Raw genomic sequence first — 23,845 nt, 5'->3', positions numbered from 1 at the left:
GTTTAGTTAGCTGAGGTATATAATGTACAGTGTATTTTGTCAACAACTGTATGTGTGTAACGTATTTCTTGTGCTGAGCAATCATAAAACTGCTGCGAAGACGCACTGTGTGAGGCTCGCAGTAATCCCGCCTCCTGGTGCCGGTTAATGCACCTCCACCGCAGAATGCACCATCCGACGGGAGCGCCACACCAACCAAAGCCCACACCCAAACCCTCCACGTGCAAGACCAAATCCACCCAAAAAAAGTCACTTAACAAGAAGCCAAAAAGTGCAAAAACAACAATGCTTGCGCCGGAGGAGCCGTGAACGACTGCAGGGACACAACATTAGGTACACCTGCAGACTGCAGCATGGACTTCATATTTCATTCATTTACAACTCCTCCAACACGAACACCACTGTTCCCGCACTTATAAGTAAAGGTAAGACCATAATAAAGTTTTTTTTATTAAATGTGCTTTTTTGTGTGCTACAATTTGTATGTGTAAAGTTAAAGTTAAGTTAAAGTACCAATGATTGTCACACACACACTAAGTGTGGTGAAATTTGTCATCTGCATTTGACCCATCCCCTTGCTCACCCCCTGGGAGGTGAGGGGAGCAGTAGGCAGCAGCAGCGCCGCGCCCGGGAATCATTTTTGGTGATTTAACCCCTAATTCCAACCCTTGATGCTGAGTGCCAAGCAGGGAAGAATGGTGGTATGAGCTTTTAAACATAACCCGTTAACTGCTGCCAATCAAATGGTGAATAAGACACTCTTTAGGGTTCATATGTTTGTAAATCTGACTGTGATGAAGTCAGTGCCTCACCAGTCATGAACCTCACCGCACGTCACTGCAGTACAGTATGCTATTTGGAAAAAAAAAGGCGTAACGTTTCTGTTTTTTATGCATTCGTGGAGAAGAGCATTTGTTTTTACCTAAAACAGACCTGGTAAGATAAAGATTTAATGAGAACTATAGACTCCAACCAAACGCATGATTAATTGTTGTGGTTCTTTATAATCCTGCCTATTCATTGTATGTTTCCTGGCCAGTGAATTAGGTTGATAACATCAGAATGTGATCCTCGCACATAAAAATTTAATTGTCATTTCTTTCTTTCTTTTAAAAAAAAATAATATATCGTAACATAATAGCACCCAGACAGACAAAAGTCTGGTTATTTTACATATACCAGCTAATGTTGTGCCCTTTCCTGATTGCTGCTTCAACAGTTTTATCATCACAATCAGTTTTATTGTCAAACATTAAAGCCACAATTGCAACGGAATTCTTTAACTGCAATGGTCGTATTTGCCCATTACTGCTTTAATTCTCATTTTGCATTACTTATCATAAATTTGTATGCAAATTCTCACAATGATGATGCCATTGCATGCTATTGTGTTCTATTGATTTTTTTTTTTTTATTGCTTTTTAAAAAAATGAAAACAACATAAGTTTGAATTCCTTGCATGCAATTTACCACAGAGAAAACCAAAGAGCAGGTAAACGTAAGAAGTCTTTACACCGATCACGTTGTCATGAAACATTTGGTTGTCTGACAACATCCAAACTAAATCATTCCAATTGCTTTTTCTAATCATTTTCTTGACTCGTCGAAGCTTGAAGCTTGCTGCAGTGGCTTAATGGAAGCGACAGTCTTGTCGGTGCATTGAAGACGCTCTTCAGTGATCTTGAATGTGCAGTTTAAGAAGTTCTAACTGCAACATTGTTTTTCTAAAGACGGCTGAGCCATTTTCATTTATTTTTCATGTTTTCGTGCACAATAAATCAGCCCAAATTTTTAGCAGAGGCTGTCTTAAAAGCTTACTGATTGGAACCAATTGTGCATGGCTATACGGCTTCAAGCGTGGGTGATCTGCTTGAGAGGATTCTTTAATGAGTGGTAAACATCCTTTTTTTAAACACTTGTTTGCTGCTTCTCTTACCACAGATCTGCCGTGTGAGGAACACAATTATATTGTATAAAAATCAGCATGACTGTGTACCTTTGTTGCTAGGTCTGGTCACAGACGGTCCAATAAAAACAACACGCTTTGGATTCAGTAAACAAGTTGCCTCGTTTCCAAGTCGTGACCAGTCAGAGGTCTTCACACTCAACCCGCACGCTCGCACACATCAACTTTTAATGCACTTTCACACTAAGGCACTGGCAATCTGATAAATATTGCAAATCATTTCTGGGTGTGCGTCGGCGTTATTTGCTGACTTTGCTGACACGCCATCTCAGATTGACGAGTGACACAAAGAGACAAGGAGTGACTTACAGGCAAACTTGAGATGTGCTCTCCTGCTGAGGATGGCTCCCACAGTGTTGTAGGCCATACACTGATAGACGCCTACATCCTGGTAGCGGTCCAGGCTGCTTATAATGAGGTTGCCCCCTGACAGACGCCGCCGTCGATCCAGGCTCAGATTTATGAAAGTCCCATTCAGCGACCATCTGTGGGAGCAAAGACACCATCAGTCGCTGGAAAAAAATACGCAGTCCATTTTCTTTCAAGCACGCAGGGCGCTTTAATAGAAGCTGAGTGGCCAACACAATTCACTTAAGGCACCGATAATATGCACTCACTAGCGGGTTGAAATGCGTAGAGTGAAGTTAAAGGTTGTAATTATTATCATTCATTCTGAAAAAAAAAAAAAAAAAAAAAAAAAAACACATTCCAGGCTTTCTAAAAGCAAACTACTTCTGAGCACGAGTGGCCTCAAGTGTCACTTGTAGCACCACCACAATCTTACACTTAATTTTCAATCACTGGCTACACACCTATTTTATTTTAGTTATGCCTCAACCAATGGAACTTTTACGAAGGAAAGCCCCACTAAAAATGAGGAAAAACACATACTGTACATGTACATTTACTGTACAAACATACATATATACATACGGTACACACACATTCACTGTACAAACATACATATACACATACTGTACATAAACAAGCACATATGCATACATACACTAAGGCATATAATCACGTTTCATCAAACATATATTAACGTTGTTCCCCTAGGGCACTTGTGTCAAACTCTGGCCCGCGGGCCAAATTTGGCCCGCCGTGTAATTTCACTTGGCCTGTGAGGTGATATCAAATTAACACTAGAGCTGGCCCGCCGAATATATACAGCGGCGGTGCCGCGGTACACGGCTAATTCTCATACTTGCCAAACCTCCCAGGAGACTACCAAATTTCAGTGCCCCTCCCGAGAATTGTAACGTCCCCTTTTCGTCCAGTCCAACGAGTGCTGGCTCAGTTACATAATATGTGCGGCTTTGGCACGCACACAGAAGCGAATGCAACGCATACTTGATCTTCAGCGATACAGGTCACACTGAGGGTGCCAGTATAAAAACCTTTAACATTGTTAGAAATATACGCCACACTGTGAATGCACACCAAACAAGAATGACAAACACATTTCGGGAGAACATCCGCACAGTAACACAACATAAACACAACAGAACAAATACCCAGAACCCTTTGCAGCACTAACTCTTCCGGGACGCTACAAGGTGTGTGTGTGGGGGGGCGGGGTTTGGAGGTAGCGGGGGGTGTATATTGCAGCGTCCCGGAAGAGTTAGTACTGCAAAAGGTTCTGGGTATTTGTTCTGTTGTGTTTATGTTGTGTTACTGTGCGGATGTTCTCCCAAAATGTGTTTGTCATTCGTGTTTGGTGTGGATTCACAGTTTGGCGTATATTTCTAACAATGTTAAAGTTGCTTATACGGCCACTCTCAGTGTAAACTGTATCGCTGTTGATTAAGTATGCTTTGTATTTACGTGTGTATGCGCACAGGAGCCGCTCATATCTTGTGACGAGCATGTTGTTAGAAGGGGATGAAAAGCGGACGTGACGTCAGCTCGTAGAGGATGTTAAAAGCAGTGCCTGCAAGGCACGCCCCCAAGACTGTGGGATACGAGATATAATGACCGATGAACACCTTCGTTCGATAATGAAGGTTGCCTCAGCTCAAAGCCTGAGCCCCGACATTAATGAACTAGCATCCAAAAAAGGATGCCAGGTATCTGGCTTGGGCACATCAGATTAGATCATTGTGTTGCAAACTGGGCAGTTTAAAGTCCTGAGTGGTTGGTTTATTCATTATTTTATTTTCAAATTTATTAGCCTGTGGAAAAATTTCATGTTGATATTTACCTCAGAAGGCTGCAAATAGATAAGAGGCATTCAATTTTTTTTTAAATTGCATTTGATATGCCATTGATATTTTTTAATTATTATTATTATTATTTGAAACTCGATTTTGCATGTCACTATAAAGTTATATAAGCCTTGCTTGTTCAATATTTAATGCAAAACTTGTTTGGGTCCCTATCAAAAAGGTTAATTTGTTCAACCTTGGCCCGTGGCTTTGTTCAGTTTTAAATTTTGGCCCACTCTGTATTTGAGTTTGACACCCCTGCCCTAGGAGAAACTGGGTAACACATGGCACACTGACAAAGCTTAACCTAGCATTACTATAACAATCTACAAGGTTAAAATAGCTGGCTTCTCTTTCTTCCCCTCCATTTATCTGCATTCTTTTGTATTTCAAAATATCATTACATAAATGTATTGTTGCTTTTGAACAATTGTATTTTTAATAATAGAGGTAAATACAGAGGCACTATAGAGAGCCTGCTGACCAACAGCATCTCTGTCTGGACTGGAGCCTGCAATGCCTCAGACTGGAAGTCTCTCCAGAGAGTGGTGAGGACGGCGGAAAAGATCATCAGGACTCCTCCTCCTCCTATCCAGGAGATCGCAAAAAGCCGCTGCCTGACCAGGGCTCAGAAAATCTGCAAAGACTCCTCCCACCCCCACCAAGGACTGTTTTCACTGCTGGACTCTAGAAAGAGGTTCCGCAGCCTCCGAAGCAGAACCTCCAGGTTCTGTAACAGCTTCTTCCCTCAGGCCGTAAGACTCTTGAACGCATCATAATTAAATTATCCCCTCAACTCCCCCCAAAATGGATTAACTCGCTGGAATAAAAAAGACAATATAACATACATCCATAAACGTGGACACATGTGAAAAAGTGCAATATATTTATCTGTACAGTAATCTATTTATTTATTTATATATATTTATATATATTTATTTATTTTATATATATATTTATATATTATTTATATATATTTATTTATTTATATATGCACCTTATTGCTTTTTTAATCCTGCACTACCATGAGCTTATGTAACCAAATTTCGTTCTTATCTGTGCTGTAAAGTTCAAACTTGAATGACAATAAAAAGGAAGTCTAAGTCTAAGTCTAAATCTAAGTCTAAATTATTGTTAATATTCATTATCAATAGTGCTATTTCTATTGGTATTTGTATTGCTCCATTTGTAGTGTAATAATCAGTGTTGGGTTAGTTACTGAAAACCAGTAACTAGTTACAGTTACTAGTTACTTTATTTCAAAAGTAACTCAGTTACTAACTCAGTTACTTAAACCAAAAAGTAATGCGTTACTGTGAAAAGTAACTATTTAGTTACTTATATATATTTATTTTTATTTTTTAAGGCCCCATTTAATGCCCTTTTAGCCTTCATTTTAGTACTGTTATTGCACTGGAGAATAATACAATCTGTTGATCAACTTGACATGCATTTGCATCACTGAACTCTGCTAAGCAATGTGGTCTACATACAACACACAAAGACAAAGATATGTTTTAAAGGGCCAATTTGTTTCAGACCAGAACAAATTGAGAAAACTATTTTAAATAGCTGCAACTTAACATACATAAGTAACAAACAGCATAATAACAACATAGCTGTAAAACAAGAAAGGCACACACTACATACATAAAGCCTAACCAGGCGTTTTCTCAAGGAATTCTGAAATAAAATCATGTCTGAAGCCCAGAACACTCTACACATTTCCCCACTTAGTTTAGAGAAAAGGAAATATTAGCCTGGCCCACTAGTATCCCTCTTTAGGTTTGTGAACTTTATAGTCTAAACATTTAGAGTGATGTGATAATCAAACACTCTTAAAAGTTTAAAATGAAAGAGTATATAAGAGAATTGACAGAGTGTGTGTACCTTCAGTGTGCAGTGCCTCATTAAAATCCAGCCGCTGTTGGAGATGGAGGTGAAGTGTGTGTCTCTTTACTAGCTTCGTCGAAGCATGTTGTTTTTGTCGCTGTTTCAGCATATTTGAAACTTACATTCAGCTAAAATGTTCTTTTCTTTGTGGTCGATAAAAGAAACATACTGAAAATATCTCCATTTTAAGAAACTCGGCTTCGGGGTTCGCCATGACGTCTTGATAGTAGACACAGACACGCCCCCTCCCACACACACACACTCACACACACACACACACTCACACACACGTACACACAGACAGCGCGCAGCGCGCCTCTTTTTTGTCGCCTCTTCAGCAGCGCTGCAACACTCAGATCTTCTCAGTTTCTAGCCGATACTACATAAAAAATAACGCAAAATAACGCAGTAACGCATCATGTAGTAACGGTAACGGAGTTACTGAATATAAAAAATAACGCGTTAGATTACTAGTTACCGCCGATAGTAACGGCGTTACAGTAACGCGTTACTTTGTAACGCGTTAGTCCCAACACTGGTAATAATGCTCATTGTCTTTTCTGTATTATTATTTATTTCACTAACTGCTTCTTTGCTATCACTTTTACTATCATATTTGTACATATCGTTTTTGCTGATGTTGTTCAATTGTTGTTGTTGTTGTTGTTGTGTTTGCTGTTGTTGTTTTTGTCTCTCGGTCTAATCCCCCTCTTGTCCCCACAATTTCCCCCTCTGTCTTCCTTTTTTTCCTCTTTCAATCCCCTCCTGCTCCGGCCCGGCTGCACCAAATGATAATATAAATACATTTAATAAAGTCAAATACAAATAAGGCAATAGGAGAAGTATCCCACACTTCTCTTGTCATAACGTGGACTGTGAGGGTTTTGTTTTCCCGAAATGCAAGTAAAGTTGGACTGGACATGGCGTGAAGGTAAGGACATCATTTATTTTTAACTCTAAACTACAAAAGGGGTACAAAACTAAAGGCGCGCACAAAGGCGGAGAAAAAACTAGCACAAAGGCAGAAACTATGAACATGAAACTAAAGTCACTAACTGTGGCATTAATAACAAAAACTTACTTGGCAGAGCAGGAATCTATGGCATGGAAAACGTAATCAATGGAGTAACAGGGATAACAGAGTTAGCATGGGTGTCAAGGAGGTAGCAGAAGCAATGTCGCCGGACAGACTGCCTGGCAACTGAAAGCTTAAATAATACCGACATGATTAGTAACAGGTGCGCGAGTGCAAAACGTGAGACCGGTGAAACTGATGAGTAGTCATGGAAACAAAACAAGCAAGAGTGCACAACCAGGAACTAAAAAGAGTCCAAAAAACAAATAGCACATGGCCAAACAAAAACATGATCAACAGACATGACATCTCTTTTGTAAAGTAAATTTGTACAGCCGATATGGGCATCTACATCAACTATATGATTTGCCTGAGAAGCTGGACAGGACAAAAATAAATAAATAAATAAAACAAATAAAAATAAAAAATAAAAAATAAAAATAAAACAATTTGGAAAAAAGGCATAAAGTTAAACGAATAGTCATAGTTTTTGAGAAAAAAATCTAATATTCTCAATAAAAGCTCACAGTACAGGAGCTAAAGTCTATATAGAAAATATATGATTTATATGGATTGGGGGTTCAAATCTCTGTTGAAGCACATGCCTATAGAGTTTGCATGTTAATCTTCTCCAGGTACTTCAATTTTCTCTCAAATCCCCAAAACACGCCTGGTTCAGTCCCTGCTTTTCTGTTATACCAGAAACTCTAACCTGGGTCGTCCGGCATGATAGAGACGCGCGTGATGACTACCGAGCTAAAAGCCCAAGCCATCAACTCGATAACCAGCACTGCTCTTAAAGTTGTCAGGGAGTGAGATTTACCAACGGACACATGGTCAAGCAGCTTGAGAGTAGAATTAAAACAAGTGCGAGTGATTGTTGTGTTTGAGTAGAACATGCCGTATTGCTCTTCTGTTCTTGGGTGTCCGAGTCGTTCAAATAGAGAGATTGGAAAGAGCTTTCATATAGTCCCGAAATAAGTGTTTCATAAAGGTAAGGTCAGGGAAAAAACGAAAGTGCGTCGAAGGAAATGGCTCTTAAAAATAATCACTTTAATCATCTTTTGGAATACAATCGGATCATGCTTGTGTCTGCAGCGATCACTTTCTAAAATGTTTGTTTGAACATTTGATTTGTTTGAGAAACTTTCTGTGATGCAATCCAGTTTATTTGCTACAATATAGTTAATGTTTGTGCAGAACTAAATGTAAAGAAAGGACAAGAGATTACATTAGTTTGTGTTCTTTTGTAGTTTGCCTTCATATGACTATGAAGACCTGCTTGTGCAAATAAACTAACGTCATTTTAAATCTTAGTAATACATATTTTAATTGGTTCAATCCACCGTATTTTCTTTCTCGACTTGCATAACAGAAACGAAAAGCTTAAGTTGTTGTTGTTGTTGTTGTGCAGGAAAGCGAAGTGCTTTATTTGACACAAATTAACATACTTTGGACACAAATTAACACACTTTGGTGCTATTCGTTCGCATCAAGAAAATATCCATAACAGTATTAATAAACTAGATTGATAAATCTCTCATAGGCTCAACAAGAACAGGCATGAACTGTAGATGAGACTACGGTAATATTCGTAGCAGGAAACCGACTGCAAACACACTTATCCTTTTTCTCATTAGCGTCACAGCAGCATGGCACTCATTATGTCAATCAAAAACGTTACTTATTGATGCACGAATAAGTCCAACTTTGGTCTTTTATGGATTAATGCTTAATTAGTGGACCCCTCAGATGTAAAAACATGCAGTGCCTCTAATCTTTTCTTCTCTAAATACCGTGAGGGTCAAGTGAAGTGAGGTAGCAGTAACATCTTGGTGATGATAAATGGTTTAAATCTTTAAAAAGAAATAATTCTTAAGAGTGTTCAATCCACTCCATCCCATATTAAATATTTTTTTCATGATCACTTTTATATTTGCCACTAAACCTTTCAAAATACGGTAAATAAACAATAGCCTAAGGGGGCTCGAGACCATCGCCTGAAACCCAGAAGTACCTCTAAGGTCACGTGATTGCAAGGAGGTAAAATTGACCTGATAATTAGGTGAACAGTGTAAAAGTGGATTTTGTTATTGAGGGGGCATCTCAATATGGCGAAACATTTTAATAGCCGAAGCTCTTGGGACGTGGAACGTCACCTCGCTGGGGGGGAAGGAGCCTGAGCTAGTACGCGAGATGGAGAAGTTCCGGCTAGATATAGTCGGACTCACTTCGACGCACAGCAAGGGCTCTGGAACCAGTTCTCTCGAGAGGGGCTGGACTCTCTTCCACTCTGGCGTTGCACGCAGTGAGAGGCAACGGGCTGTGGTGGAAATTCTTGTTGCCCCCCCGGCTCAAAGCCTGCATGTTGGAGTTCAACCCAGTGGACGAGAAGGTAGCTTTCCTCCGTCTTGTTTGTGCTTACTCCCCAAACGGCAGCTCAGAGGACCCACCCTTTTTGGATTCACTCGAGGGAGTACTGGAGAGTGCTTCTCTGGGTGATTCCCTTGTTCTACTGGGGGACTTCAACGCTCATATTGGCAACGACAGGGAAACCTGGAGAGGCGTGATTGGGAAGAATGGCCGCCCGGATCTGAACTTGAGTGGTGTTTTGTTATTGGACTTCCGTGCTCGTCACAGATTGTCCATAACAAACACCATGTTCAAACATAAGGGTGTCCATATGTGCACTTAGCACCAGGACACCCTAGGCCGCAGTTCCATGATCGACTTTGTAGTTGTGTCATCGGATTTGCGGTCTCATGTTTTGGACACTCGGGTGAAGTGAGGGGCAGAGCTTTCTTCCGATCACCACCTGGAGGTGAGTTGACTGCGATGGTGGGGGAGGATGCCGGACAGGACTGGCAGGCCCAAACACATTATGAGGGTCTGCTGGGAACATCTAGCAGAGTCTCCTGTCCGAGATAGTTTCAATTCCCACCTCCAGAAGAACATTGAACACGTCACGAGGGAGGTGCTGGATATTGAGTCCGAGTGAAACGTGTTCTGTACCTCTATTGTCGGTGTGGCCGATAGGAGTTGTGGCCGCAAGGTGGTTGGTGTCTGTAATCCTAGAACCCGCTGGTGCAGCGGTGAGGGATGCCGTCAAGCTGAAGAACTCCAGAGGCAGCTGACAGGTACCGGCGGGCTAAGCGGTGTGCGGCTTCAGTGGTCGTGGAGGCAAACACTCGGACATAGAAGGAGTTCGGGGGAAGTTATGGAAAACAACTTCCACACGGCTTTGAAGCGATTCTGGACCACCATCTGCCGCCTCAGGGAGGGGAAGCAATGCACTGTCAACACTGTGTATGGTGAGAATGGTGTTCTGCTGACCTCGACTGCGAATGTTGTGGAATCGGTGGAAGGAATACTTCGAAGACCTCCTCAATCCAACCAACACGTCTTCCTATGAGGAAGCAGTGCCTGGGGAATCTGTGGTGGGCTCTCCTATTTCCGGGGCTGAGGTTGCCGAGGTAGTTAAAAAGCTACTGTATGATCAGTGTCAGAGCTTGGTCCGCATTGCCAGCAGTAAATGGGACCCATTTCCAGTGAGGGCTGGACTGCGCCAAGGGCTGCTTTTTGTCACCTATTCTGTTCATAACTTTTATGGTCATAATTTCTATGCGCACACAGGACGTTGAAGGGATCCAGTTTGGTGGCTGCAGGATTAGGTCTCTGCTTTTTACAGATGATGTGGTCCTGATGGCTTCATCTGGCCAGGATCTTCAGCTCTCACTGGATCGGTTCGCAGCCGAGTGTGAAGCGACTGGGAATCAGTACCTCCGAATCCGAGTCCATGGTTCTCACCTGGAAAAGGGTGGAATGCCATCTCGGGTTCGGGGAGGATATATTTCCCCAAGTGGAGGAGTTCAAGTACCTTCGAGTCTTGTTCACAAGTGAGGGAAGAGTGGATCGTGAGATAGACAGGCGGATCGGTGCGGCGTCTTCAGTAATGCGGACGCTGTATCGATCCGTTGAGGTGAAGAAGGAGCTGAGCCGGAAGGCAAAGCTCTCAATTTACCGGTCGATTTACATTCCCCATCCTCACCTATGGTCATGAACTTTGGGTTCTGACCAAAAGGACAAGATCACGGGTACAAGCGGCCGAAATTAGTTTCCTCCGCCTTAGAGATAGGGTGAGAAGCTCGGTCATTCGGGAGAAGCTCAAAGTAAAGTCGCTGCTCCTCCACATCGAGAGGAGCCAGATGAGGGTGCTCGGGCATCTGGTCAGGATGCCACCCGAACGGTGTTTAGGGCACGTCCGACCGGTAGGAGGCCACGGGGAAGACCCTGGACAGTTTGGGAAGACTATGTCTCCTGGCTTCTCCCCAGCTGGACTAAGTGGCTGGGGAGAAGGAAGTCTGGGCTCCCCTGCTTAGGCTGCTGCCCCCGCGACCCGACCTTGAATAAGCGGAAGAACATGGATGGATGGATGGATTTATGATATCACTTTAATTTGCCTACATTCACACTCGACAGAAAAACAACACTACTTCTACTTTGCATAAGAAAGTACCACTCAAACACAGTGTGGTCATCTGTAACCATACAGTTATTGCGTTTATACTTGATAACGGAATGTCAATGACTATCATAAGCCGTTGAAATAGATATGCTAGTTTGAACTCAAGACAAAAGGTGTCGTGGTCCAGCAATATTATAAACAGACAAAGGTGACCCAGAGTTGCCATGGCAATGACAGCGACACTCTTGTCTATGGAAGCCTGCCATCATTATTTTGAAGTCAAATTACTGCATATTGGTCTTTGAAGAATATTCATTATGATACTTTACTTCATGAATCCAGTCTTTACATATGTCTGTTAGGCCAAAGATGTAGCGTACTGTTACTAGTTCAAAAGATAATTTATTTATACACGAGGCATACGGTTCTATCCACTTTCTATCAATTTTCATCCACAGTGTCTTTCTGCTATCACTGCCTGCTGCGGCAACAATCCGTGTTTCCCCACAGGGGCCATGAAAATTTAATCTTAGCGTATCATACACAAAGCTGTCCTCTGCTATTTAGGTAGAACAGAAGACAAAGGTTTTGGAAGGCGTCCTCAGTATTATCATCAGTCTCAACCCTAATCGCCTCTGCTCTGACACACTACATTTGCATAATGTGACATTTTGACCTCTCCTTATGGCCAAACATTAGCATTTGGCAAAAGATTTTCCACTGATGTTACTGGAATGCCTTTTGTACTACCTTTAACGTTTTCACCCTCGGCATGAATGGAAAAATAAAGTACAGGAGGTACAAAGATTTGAATTAGTCACAGTGCATTCATTTGTTTAAGTTGCCGACGAAAAATGAATACCACAACAGCTTCCATTTGGAATGCCATTCAATGAGTTCAAGGGCAGAGCATATTCAGGAATGTTACTTTTATTTTTTCAAAGGCGATACAATGCTACGAATACGTTCCTTTCCTTCAGCCACATTGCTCTATTTTGCTTCCTTCAAGTGGAAATGAAAGGCCTCCACTCAAAGACACACTAGCAAACCTTCCAAAAGCTTTCAGGTCTAACCTTCATTCCAAATCATTTTTGAGAAAAACCAATAACAACGAATGTTGACGAGTGCTTACAATGCATGCTCAAGAGACTTAACACCGTAAGGGTGCAGAGATGTTTTGGGGTGCAGAGACTATAGCTGTTTCACCTTGTTATTATTTCTTACATATTACTTATCTGCAGTTTATTCTCCCTTCAGAGAGATTAATGATATCACTCACTTACATCTTACATAGGTTTTGCCCTGGATTTAAATGGGAAAGGCAAACATTCAGCAATATTTTTACACAAGGTGACTTTTGATGATTTTAATCTACATTTAAAACACTTACTTGTGGTCTAGATCAGTGGTTCTCAACCTTTTTTCAGTGATGTACCCCGTGTGAACATTTTTTTAATTCAAGTACCCCCTAATCAGAGCAAAGCATTTTTGGTTGAAAAAAAGAGATAAAGAAGTAAAATACAGCACTATGTCATCAGTTTCTGATTTATTAAATTGTATAACAGTGCAAAATATTGCTCATTTCTAGTGGTCTTTCTTGAACTATTTGGAAAAAAAGATACAAAAAGAACTAAAAACTTGTTGAAAAATAAACAAGTGATTCAATTATAAATAAAGATTTCTACACATAGAAGTAATCATCAACTTAAAGTGCCCTCTTTGGGGATTGTAATAGAGATCCATCTGGATTCATGAACTTAATTCTAAACATTTATTATGTTGAAGTATTATTCAATAAATATATTTATAAAGGATTTTTGAATTGTTGCTATTTTTAGAATATTTAAAAAAATCTCACGTACCCCTTGGCATACCTTCAAGTACCCCCAGGGGTACGCGTACCCCCATTTTAGAACCGCTGGTCTAGATCAGTGTTTTTCAATCTTTTTTGAGCCAAGGCACATTTTTTGTGTTGAAAAAATTCGGACGCACACCACCAGCAGAAATCACTAAAAAACAAAACTCAGTTGACAGTAAAAAGTTGTCGCAATTGTTGGGTATGACTTTAAACCATAACCAAGCATGCATCAATACAGCTCTTGTCTCAAAGTAGGTGTACTGTCACCACCTGTCACATCACGCTGACTTATTTGGAGTTTATTGCTGTTTTCTTGTGTGTAGTGTTTTAGTTCTTGTCTTGCGCTCCTATTTTGGTGGCTTTTTCCCTTTTTTTGGTATTTTCCTGTAGCAGTTTCATGTCTTCCTTTGAGCGATATTTCCCGCATCTACTTTGTTTTAGCAATCAAGAATATTTCAGTTGTTTTTATCCTTCTTTGTGGGGACATTGTTGATTGTCACGTCATGTTCGGATGTACATTGTCTTACAGTAAGTCTTTGCTGTCGTCCAGCATTCTGTTTTTGTTTACTTTGTAAGCCAGTTTAGTTTTAGTTTCGTTCTGCATAGCCTTCCCTAAGCTTCAATGCCTTTTCTTAGCTGCACTCACCTTTTGTTTATTTTTGGTTTAGGCATTAGACACCTTTTTACCTTCACCCTGCCTCCCGCTGTTTCCTACAACTACACAGCAATTTGCTATCGGCTGCCACCTACTGATATGGAAGAGTATAACGTGGTAAGTCTGTCGATCTCCAGACAGTACAGAAACTCAACAACAACACATCATCTGCGGACTATAATTACTGGTTTGCAAAAAATATTTTTAACCAAAATAGGTGAATCTAGATAATCTCCCACGGCACACCAGACTGTATCTCGCGGCACAGTGGTTGAAAAACACTGGTCTAGATCATGGGTTCTTTCCATTTTGACCCCAAGGCCCACCTTTTCCACTACAGAGGGGCACAGGGAGTTCACTCTGTCATGACCGGCTCCTCTCGGTCATGTTCTGTGTTATGTTCTTTTTCTTATCTTTAAAGTTAAGTACCAATGATTGCCACACACACACTAGGTGTGGTGAAATTAACCTTTGCATTTCACCCATCCCCTTGTTCACCCCCTGGGAGGTGAGGGGAGCCGCGCTCAGGAATCATTTTGGTGATATAACCCCCAATTCCAACCCTTGATGCTGAGTGCCAAGCAGGGAGGAAAAGGGTCCCATTTTTATAGTCTTTGGTATGACTCGGCCGGGGTTTGAACTCACAACCTACCGATCTCAGGGCGGACACTCTAACCACAAGGCCATAGTGTATATTTACATTGCCAGCACACCTTTTGTTTATATTCTTGTTGCAAGGAGTCCTGAGCTCACACACCTGCCTTCAGTCGTGTCTTCCCACCTGTTGTCTTCCCATTCACACTGCCTTCGTTCTTTCTTTGCTTTGTGAGTATTAAAAGACTTTCCTTACAAGCACACTGCTTCCTGCCATCCTTCCGCATCTTTGGAAACACAACTCTCGCAAACGAGCGACCAGAATGTTACATACTCTAATATTAGACTTCTGCGGTGCTTTTTTGCAAACTTCTGGGTCTGCCTCCCGGGATCCTTTTGGCCATAGAGACCAGCTGCTGGGTCTCTGCCATACCAGAGTCCATTTGGAGAGACTGGAGGATATGTGGATGAAGAGACAGGGCCGCGGAGCTGGCGCAGAGCGCCGGGATGGACAAGCTTCACAGTATCTTGGCTGAATGAGCATGAATCGGAAACCTCGGTCTCCTTGGACGTATCCCCGCTCATCCATGCGGACTGGACTCTGGCCGACAGTTGGTGGGCGGCCGAGGGTGGAGTCGGCTCTCTTGGTTGCTTTGTTGGGTCTGTTCGTGTCTCTGGCCATGTTCCCCCCCGACCCCAGCAGACGATGGTGTGGAACACCGCAGAGGCCACCACAGTGTATATGTTTTTTTGTTGTTGTTGTTTGTTTTACTTTTGTGGCTGTGTGTAGAAGTGGCTCGTTGCATCTGCTCTGCTCCTTTAATGTCTTTGATGTCCTTTGTGTTCTTTGATGTTTCCCTCTTACACACTTATTATAAATGCTATGGCTATGAGTTTTTTTTCTCCCTGGCCTCAGTCTGGACCCGATCTCCAGAGGCTCCGGCTTAGAATGATTTTTTTTTTCTCCCCCCCACCCCCCAACATTTACTTGTTTCTCACTTTTATTGTAAGGGGCGCCGGAAGTTGGCAGACCTGTCAGCGATCCTGTTCTGTCTCCCTGTCATGCTTGTCTGCTTTTAGACTTAGACTTCTTAGACTTAGACTTCCTTTTTATTGTCATTCAAATTTGAACTTTACAGCACATATAAGAACGACATTTCGTTACATAAGCTCATGGTAGTGCAGGATAAAAAAGCAATAAGGTGCATATATAAATAAATAAATATATATGAATAATATATAAATATACATATAAAATAAATAAATATATATAAATAAATAAATAGATTACTGTACAGATAAATATATTGCACTTTTTCACATGCGTCCACGTTTATGGATGTATGTTATATTGTCTTTTTTATTCCAGCGAGTTAATCCATTTTGGGGGGAGTTGAGGGGATAATTTAATTATTATTTTGAATGGGATTGTGCTGAAAATCTTAATTTCCCCTCGGGGATTATTAAAGTATTTCTGATTCTGATTTTAGTTTTAATTGTATTCAACAATTATATCTTAACTACTTACAGTTTAAGAGGATACACCACTGGGGCGGTATAGCTCGGTTGGTAGAGTGGCCGTGCCAGCAACTTGAGGGTTGCAGGTTTGATCCCCGCTTCCGCCATCTTAGTCACTGCCGTTGTGTCCTTGGGCAAGACACTTTACCCACCTGCTCCCAGTGCCACCCACACTGGTTTAAATGTAACTTAGATATTGGGTTTCATTATGTAAAAGCGCCTTATTGCAGTGAAACTTGCCAAGGGACATGTAACCAAATATTAACATTACTTTTGACCCAGCAGATTTGGTCACATTTTCAGTAGACCCATAATAAATTCATAAAAGAACCAAACTTCATTAATGTTTTTTGTGACTTTAATTGAAATTGATTGATTGAAACTTTTATTAGTAGATTGCACAGTGAAGTACATATTCCGTACAATTGACCACTAAATGGTAACACCTGAAAAAGTTTTTCAACTTGTTTAAGTCGGGGTCCACTTAAATTGATTCATGATACAGATATATACTATCATCATAAACAACAAGTATGTGCTCCAATCACTCTATCACAAAAAAATAAAAGTTGTAGAAACTATTAGCAACTCAAGACAGTCATGACATTTAGTTTTTAACAAGTGTATGTAAACTTTTGACCACGACTGTACATTTACAACACAGAGCAGTGCACAAATATTACTATTAATTTTATGTCGTCATTCACTGAACAGTGGCCATGTGATTATAGTATGTTGGCCTCACATTCATGTGATTTAGTGTCTTTCTGTATATGAGAGGCAAACACGATGAACTTCAGTTATTTATCACCAAATCATTGTGTTTTTGGTTTAGATTCTGGTACTTCTGCTAGTCAGTGTTGTTTTGACCACCAGGCGTGCAGGGTAAAGTGCACTACTTGAGTTGCAATATCAGGTCATCTTAAGGTTGGTGAAGCCATTCTATACAGCAGAATCTCCAAAGCTGAGCACACTCCATTCTGCCACACTGGCTGGGTAAAATCGTTGCAATCCTGAAAGCTCTATTGACTATGCAGGAAATGTTTTAAGTAACATTTAAAGTAGAGATGTTATCGGCCGATAAATGCTTTAAAATGTAATATCAGAAATTATCGGTATCGTTTTTTTTGTTATCGGTATCGTATCGATGATTGGTGATTTGGATGATTGGTATCATCCAAAAAATACCTTTATAACAGTTCCTTGGACAAATATTCATATTAACGTTATGTCACCATTTTTTGCGATGTTCACCCTTTGACCTCACGCCACTGCAATAAATGTATTTTTAGACTTTATAGCCCCACATTTGTTTGAAGATAAGTTTTCTTCTTCCGTTGCTTCAATGTAACGTGTGTGTCTCGCTGCCCCTGCAGAGTGGAGGAAGTACTGCAATAACAAGCACTGCTCCACTTAGACTGAATGTTTACATTATTTGGGTGATGTTTTTTGGCGCTATAACATTTTAACCAAAAAAGGAGCAAAAAGACGTAAACTTCTGTTAATATTATTACACAAAAACAATGTAACAGTCTTGTCATTCGGGACGAAGGTTACAGTTTTTACTTAATTTGTGGCATTTCAACATCTCATTTTTAACATGTTTTTATTGTCGCAGAAGTGCCAACAGAAGTTAACCACTGTAATACTTGAAAATAGAGATGTCGATAAATGCTTTAAAATGTAATATCGGAAATTATCGGTATCGTTTTTTTTATTATCGGTATCGTTTTTTTTTTTGTTTTTGTTTTTTTTGTTTTTTTTTAATTAAATCAACATAAAAAACACAAGATACACTTACAATTAGTGCACCAACCCAAAAACCCTCCCTCCCCCATTTACACGTATTCACACAAAAGGGTTGTTTCTTTCTGTTATTAATATTCTGGTTCCTACATTATATATCAATATATATCAATACAGTCTGCAAGGGATACAGTCCATAAGCACACATGATTGTGCGTGCTGCTGGTCCACTAATAGTACTAACCTTTAACAGTTAATTTTACTCATTTTCATTAATTACTAGTTTCTATGTAACTGCTTTTACATTGTTTTACTTTCTTTTTTATTCAAGAAACTGTTTTTAATTTATTTATCTTATTTTATTTTATTAATATTTTAAAAAATGACCTTATCTTCACCATACCTGGTTGTCCAAATTAGGCATAATAATGTGTTAATTCCACGACTGAATACATCAGTATCGGTTGATATCGGTATCGGTTGATATCAGTATCGGTAATTAAAGAGTTGGACAATATCGGAATATCGGATATAGGCAAAAAGCCATTATCGGACATCCCTAATTTAAAGTGAAGAATTTCCACTTTTCTGACTAATAAAAGTGGCAATGTTGAATACTCAAGTCAAATAATAAGGTTTAATGCACTTGGGCGTAAGCTTTAATAGTGTGACATCACAGTCTGTTGGAGGTACTTATGTGGGCATTTCTAGTATCTGTTGTTAGGGGGCCGCCTCCTCCTCTGCTTCTGGCAGTGAGACTGTTAAGACTGCTGCCTGCAGCCTACGGTGTCCCTCTCGTTTGATGCCCTCCCGCCTGCTCTGATGTCTATGAAACAAATACTTTGGTGTTTGTTTGTCTTTATGACATGGACTGTTTTGTCAAGGTGGGCAACTACAAAATTTGATTAGCCGCTGAACTCTGATAAGAAAAGACTGCACTGTTGTGAAATTTCTATGTGGTTTGAGGGAGTACGAGACAAGGTAGGATAAAGTTGTATTTTCGTCTAAAAAGGGCGTCATATCTGCACACCGCCTGCCGTATATGCAACCTTGTCTCCAGACCAACAATGCCAACAAAGAATGCAACACAGTGAGATCAATTCTGTTAAAAGCAGCTTTTTTCATGTTGCTCTACATTGACTCCAGAACATGTTGTGAGTGGCAAATCCATATAATGTTTATAAAGTTTACTTTGATCGTGTCTGAAAATAAATAGCATTGAAGATTGCCTTCAGAATATACGTTCAACAGTGTACATTTTTAAATGATAAACTATGATACTTGGGCTGGGTTGGGCATAGATGATTTCAATTGCAATCTTAAGGGAACGCCTCCACAGAAATTGTGCAGACATATACAGAGAGTGGGTTATAAATTTACACTAAAGCAGATCCAATGCATATTATCGTGACAAGTGGTTCTCAAACTTTTTTCACTAAGTACCACCTCAGAAAACACTTGGCTCTCCAAGTACCACTGCTTTCCCTTCTTGTAACGTGTTTTTCAAGTTAGGGTTCCGTATTGTGACTCTCCTGCAAGTTATATTGTGTTGTTTAACTCAATTTGGAGTTTAGTGTTGACTATTTATTTCCTTAACAAAGAGTTATCTTTCAACAATACCGAATCAAACTAAAATAGATAAAGTTACTCGCCATATTGCTTGAATTGATATAGCCTTGTGATGTTCAGTTGTATTTCTCATAAATTGGTGAACATCACAACCTTTTCCTATGCTGAATTTATCGGTTATCGTCATCCTTTTACCCCATACCAGGGATCACTATCCCCAGATTTCCACTGGATGCTTAAAATTTGCTGAACAAAACCCATTCACAGTCCGGCAATCCCGACCGCCGTTCTGTTTCAGCTCCATAGTGCAGCGAAATAGATCTTGCGAATCCGCACGTAATCACGGGATAAAGGAAGTTGTAGTAAAGTGATCTAAAAAGAGTTTATTCTGTCCTTCCAGAGGAGCGGAAGCAAATAAACTTGGTCCTGCCATTAATAACAATTGCTGAACGTCAACACAGAGTTTTGCCTTGATAAACAACTAAATTGTTTTGTAGCAAGCAACAATACAACAGTAACATCATCCCTGACGAGCGTGTCACAACAACCACTCCCCTGCTTTCCCTGTCCCCGTATCAGTCGGTATTTGACACAGTACACAGTTTTGTGTCATACACAGTAGCTGCCCAAGATATGCCTGTATATTATTCTTTAATTTTGGACCTCCAGAATCAGCATGTCCTCATCCATTTGTGTCAAAGAGGTGAAATTACGTCTGAAAACCTTTGACTAACTGACTTCATGCCTGTCGCTGTTCATTAGGACCTTTCCAAGTGTACAATACAATCCGCCTTGAAAACTGAGTATTTTTTAAAATATTTTTTAAAGTAAATAATAATTTAATAAATAATTTAATTATGTGTCTGTGCATGACTTCATGTCCCACACAAGCAGATTTTTAGTTAAATTGAACGGATTTGTTGCAGCCTACGGAAAATATAGAAGTTCTGCGTATATTTAGGCGGTGGAAACGGACACGTTGACTTGAATGAAAACCGAAAGGGTCCGCCGCCGTGTGGATGCCGTTTTGCGGCTGTTTAGCATCCAGTGGAAATCCGGGGTAACTGTGTTTCACACAGACCAAGACCTGTAGGGACGGCGTGGCGCTGTGGGAGAGTGGCCGTGCGCAACCCGAGGGTCCCTGGTTCAATCCCCACCTAGTACCAACCTCGTCATGTCCGTTGTGTCCTGAGCAAGACACTTCACCCTTGCTCCTGATGGGTGCTGGTTAGCGCCTTGCATGGCAGCTCCCTCCATCAGTGTGTGAATGTGTGTGTGAATGGGTAAATGTGGAAGTAGTGTCAAAGCGCTTTGAGTACCTTGAAGGTAGAAAAGCGCTATACAAGTACAACCCATGTAGTCAATTCATTATAGAAGAATTTGAAGTTTTGACGAAGTGCTTCTTTTTTGACCAGCTGTCACGGCCCGGGTGCACTCAGAGCTCACCTCGGGACACGCCCACAGCCGCTCTTCTCCTGCACGCGTCACTCCGGCGGCAGCAAGCGGCTGCAATCTATCAGCAATCAGTACACCTGGAGCTGATGATCAGACCCGCCTTGATAAGCCTGCTCAACCTGCTATCCCGTGCAAGAACGTAATCATCTGTTGGAGTACCGTAAGCGATCATCATGCTTTATGCAATCTTGCTCTCTCTCTCTGTGTTTTTCTTCCCCCGTCATTTTGATTGTCTCGTGTCCTCCTTGTCGATCCAACTGCAGACCTCCGTTCCCGGGTTGACGTTGCTGTGTGTCTTTGTCCCCCCCTGCTTCCCGGACTGTCTCTTGGATCTCAACCTCTCGCTTGGACACGGCCCTCTGACACCTCGCTATTCGCCCTGACTACCTGCCCGCTCACGGACATAGGAGCCTGCCCAGCCCCTTTTGGACTTGCCTCTCGCTCATCACTCTGGTAACACTCAGCAATTAATTCCTACACAGTCTTACACCATACACACTCTTGGATTTAGTCACACTCCATTCCCTTACTCATCCATCCATTTTCTACCGCTTATTCCCTTCGGGGTGGCGGGGGGCGCTGGAGCCTATGTCAGCTACAATCGGGCGGAAGGCGGGGTACACCCTGGACAAGTCGCCACCTCATCGCAGAGCCAACTCAGATAGACAGACAACATTCACACTCACATTCACACACTAGGGCCAATTTAGTGTTGCCAATCAACCTATCCCCAGGTGCATGTCTTTATATGTGGGAGGAGGGAACCCACGCAGTCACGGGGAGGACATGCAAGCTCCACACAGAAAGATCCCGAGGCCGGGATTGAACTCACGACTACTCAGGACCTTCGTATTGTGAGGCAGACGCACTAACAAGATTAATATTATTATTGTTTGATTATTTTATATATACGTTTGTATATATAAATACCTAGAGCTATATTACGCCCCCTGTTGTCGGAGCCGTTCAACTCCTCCCACCCCCCTGTACATAACACCGGCACAGCTTTTATAGACTTTACAATACTGGTTCATCATTTGTCTCATATTCAGAGACGGTGGCGCTAATAAAAACAATGGCATTATTCTTACTTTTTGTATATATATGTTGATTTGTGCAAATTTAACCATGTGATGTTCCTTAATGTAACGTGTTAAAGGGTAACATTATCACCAGACCTATGTAAGCGTCAATATATACCTTGATGTTGCAGAAAAAAGACCATATATTTTTTTAACCGATTTCCGAACTCTAAATGGGTGAATTTTGGCTAATTAAACGCCTTTCTATTATTCGCTCTCGATGTGACGTCACATCGGGAAGCAATCCGCCATTTTCTCAAACACCGAGTCAAATCAGCTGTTATTTTCCGTTTTTTCGACTGTTTTCCGTACCTTGGAGACATCATGCCTCGTCGGTGTGTTGTCGGAGGGTGTAACAACACGAACAGGGACGGATTCAAGTTGCACCAGTGGCCCAAAGATGCAAAAGTGGCAAGAAATTGGACGTTTGTTCCGCACACTTTACCGACGAAAGCTATGCTACGACAGAGATGGCAAGAATGTGTGGATATCCTGCGACACTCAAACCAGATGCATTTCCAACGATAAAGTCAAAGAAATCTGCCACCAGACCCCCATTGAATCTGCCGGAGTGTGTGAGCAATTCAGGGACAAAGGACATCGGTAGCACGGCAAGCAATGGCGGCAGTTTGTTCCCGCAGACGAGCGAGCTAAACCCCCTGGATGTCTTGGCTCACACCGTCCCTTATGCCACCGAAGATGATCAAGAGAAGAATATCGACCCTAGCTTCCCTGGCCTGCTGACATCAACTCCAAAACTGGACAGATCAGCTTTCAGGAAAAGAGAGCGGATGAGGGTATGTCTACAGAATATATTAATTGATGAAAATTGGGCTGTCTGCACTCTCAAAGTGCATGTTGTTGCCAAATGTATTTCATATGCTGTAAACCTAGTTCATAGTTGTTAGTTTCCTTTAATGCCAAACAAACACATACCAATCGTTGGTTAGAAGGCGATCGCCGAATTTGTCCTCGCTTTCTCCCGTGTCGCTGGCTGTCGTGTCGTTTTCATCGGTTTCGCTTGCATACGGTTCAAACCGATACGGCTCAATAGCTTCAGTTTCTTCTTCAATTTCGTTTTCGCTACCTGACTCCACACTACAACCATCCGTTTCAATACATGCGTAATCTGTTGAATCGCTAAAGCCGCAGAAATCCGAGTCTGAATCCAAGCTAATGTCTCTATAGCTTGCTGTTCTATGCGCCATGTTTGTTTGTGTTGGCATCACTATGTGATGTCACAGGAAAATGGACGGGTGTATATAACGATGGTTAAAATCAGGCACTTTGAAGCTTTTTTTAGGGATATTGCGTGATGGGTAAAATTTTGAAAAAAACTTCGAAAAATAAAATAAGCCACTGGGAACTGATTTTTAATGGTTTTAACCCTTCTGAAATTGTGATAATGTTCCCCTTTAAACATGTCTGAAACAAGTAAATGATAACCATTATGACACAAGTTTTTGACCAAACATAGACACTCAAGTCTGAGCTGATGCCCCAAAAAATAAGCACTCGCATAATCTAATATACGCTGGTTTTTTTCTCTTTTTGGTGGGAACCTTCGCATGCTGACATGTAAGTATTTGGACCTATTTTCAATTTTAGTTGCGGACTCTTCACTATACCATCACTGATACCTTTATGTGGTACAAAAGCATGAATCTTAACGCAAATCAATTTAATGATGCACACCTGCGGAGTTAATGCTTTCGGTGTTTAGCCTTATGCATGGTGGCCAAAACACGCAGCAATGTTCAAA

The 23,845-nt window shown here is 41.2% G+C and overlaps 1 protein-coding gene and 1 long non-coding RNA gene across 2 annotated transcripts in view; one reads left to right on the top strand and one right to left on the bottom strand.

Annotated features, from left to right (window-relative positions):
- The window catches only part of cntn3a.2 (contactin 3a, tandem duplicate 2), a 220,099-nt gene that overhangs the window by 141,442 nt on the left and 54,812 nt on the right, over positions 1 to 23,845 (bottom strand). Inside the window, exon 4 of the mRNA XM_061976496.1 lies at positions 2,276 to 2,451. Within this exon, the coding sequence (XP_061832480.1) occupies positions 2,276 to 2,451 (176 nt within the window). The remainder of the gene's footprint in view (positions 1 to 2,275; positions 2,452 to 23,845) is intronic.
- Positions 18,860 to 22,089, top strand: LOC140678823 (uncharacterized). Its single transcript, XR_012050479.1, has 3 exons — positions 18,860 to 18,958; positions 20,962 to 21,161; positions 21,265 to 22,089. It is a non-coding gene; the product is annotated as an uncharacterized lncRNA (long non-coding RNA).

Source organism: Nerophis lumbriciformis, linkage group LG01, assembly GCF_033978685.3.
Source record: "Nerophis lumbriciformis linkage group LG01, RoL_Nlum_v2.1, whole genome shotgun sequence".
In the NCBI taxonomy this organism is placed as follows: domain Eukaryota; kingdom Metazoa; phylum Chordata; class Actinopteri; order Syngnathiformes; family Syngnathidae; genus Nerophis; species Nerophis lumbriciformis.
This window is presented reverse-complemented; position numbering and strand designations above follow the sequence as displayed.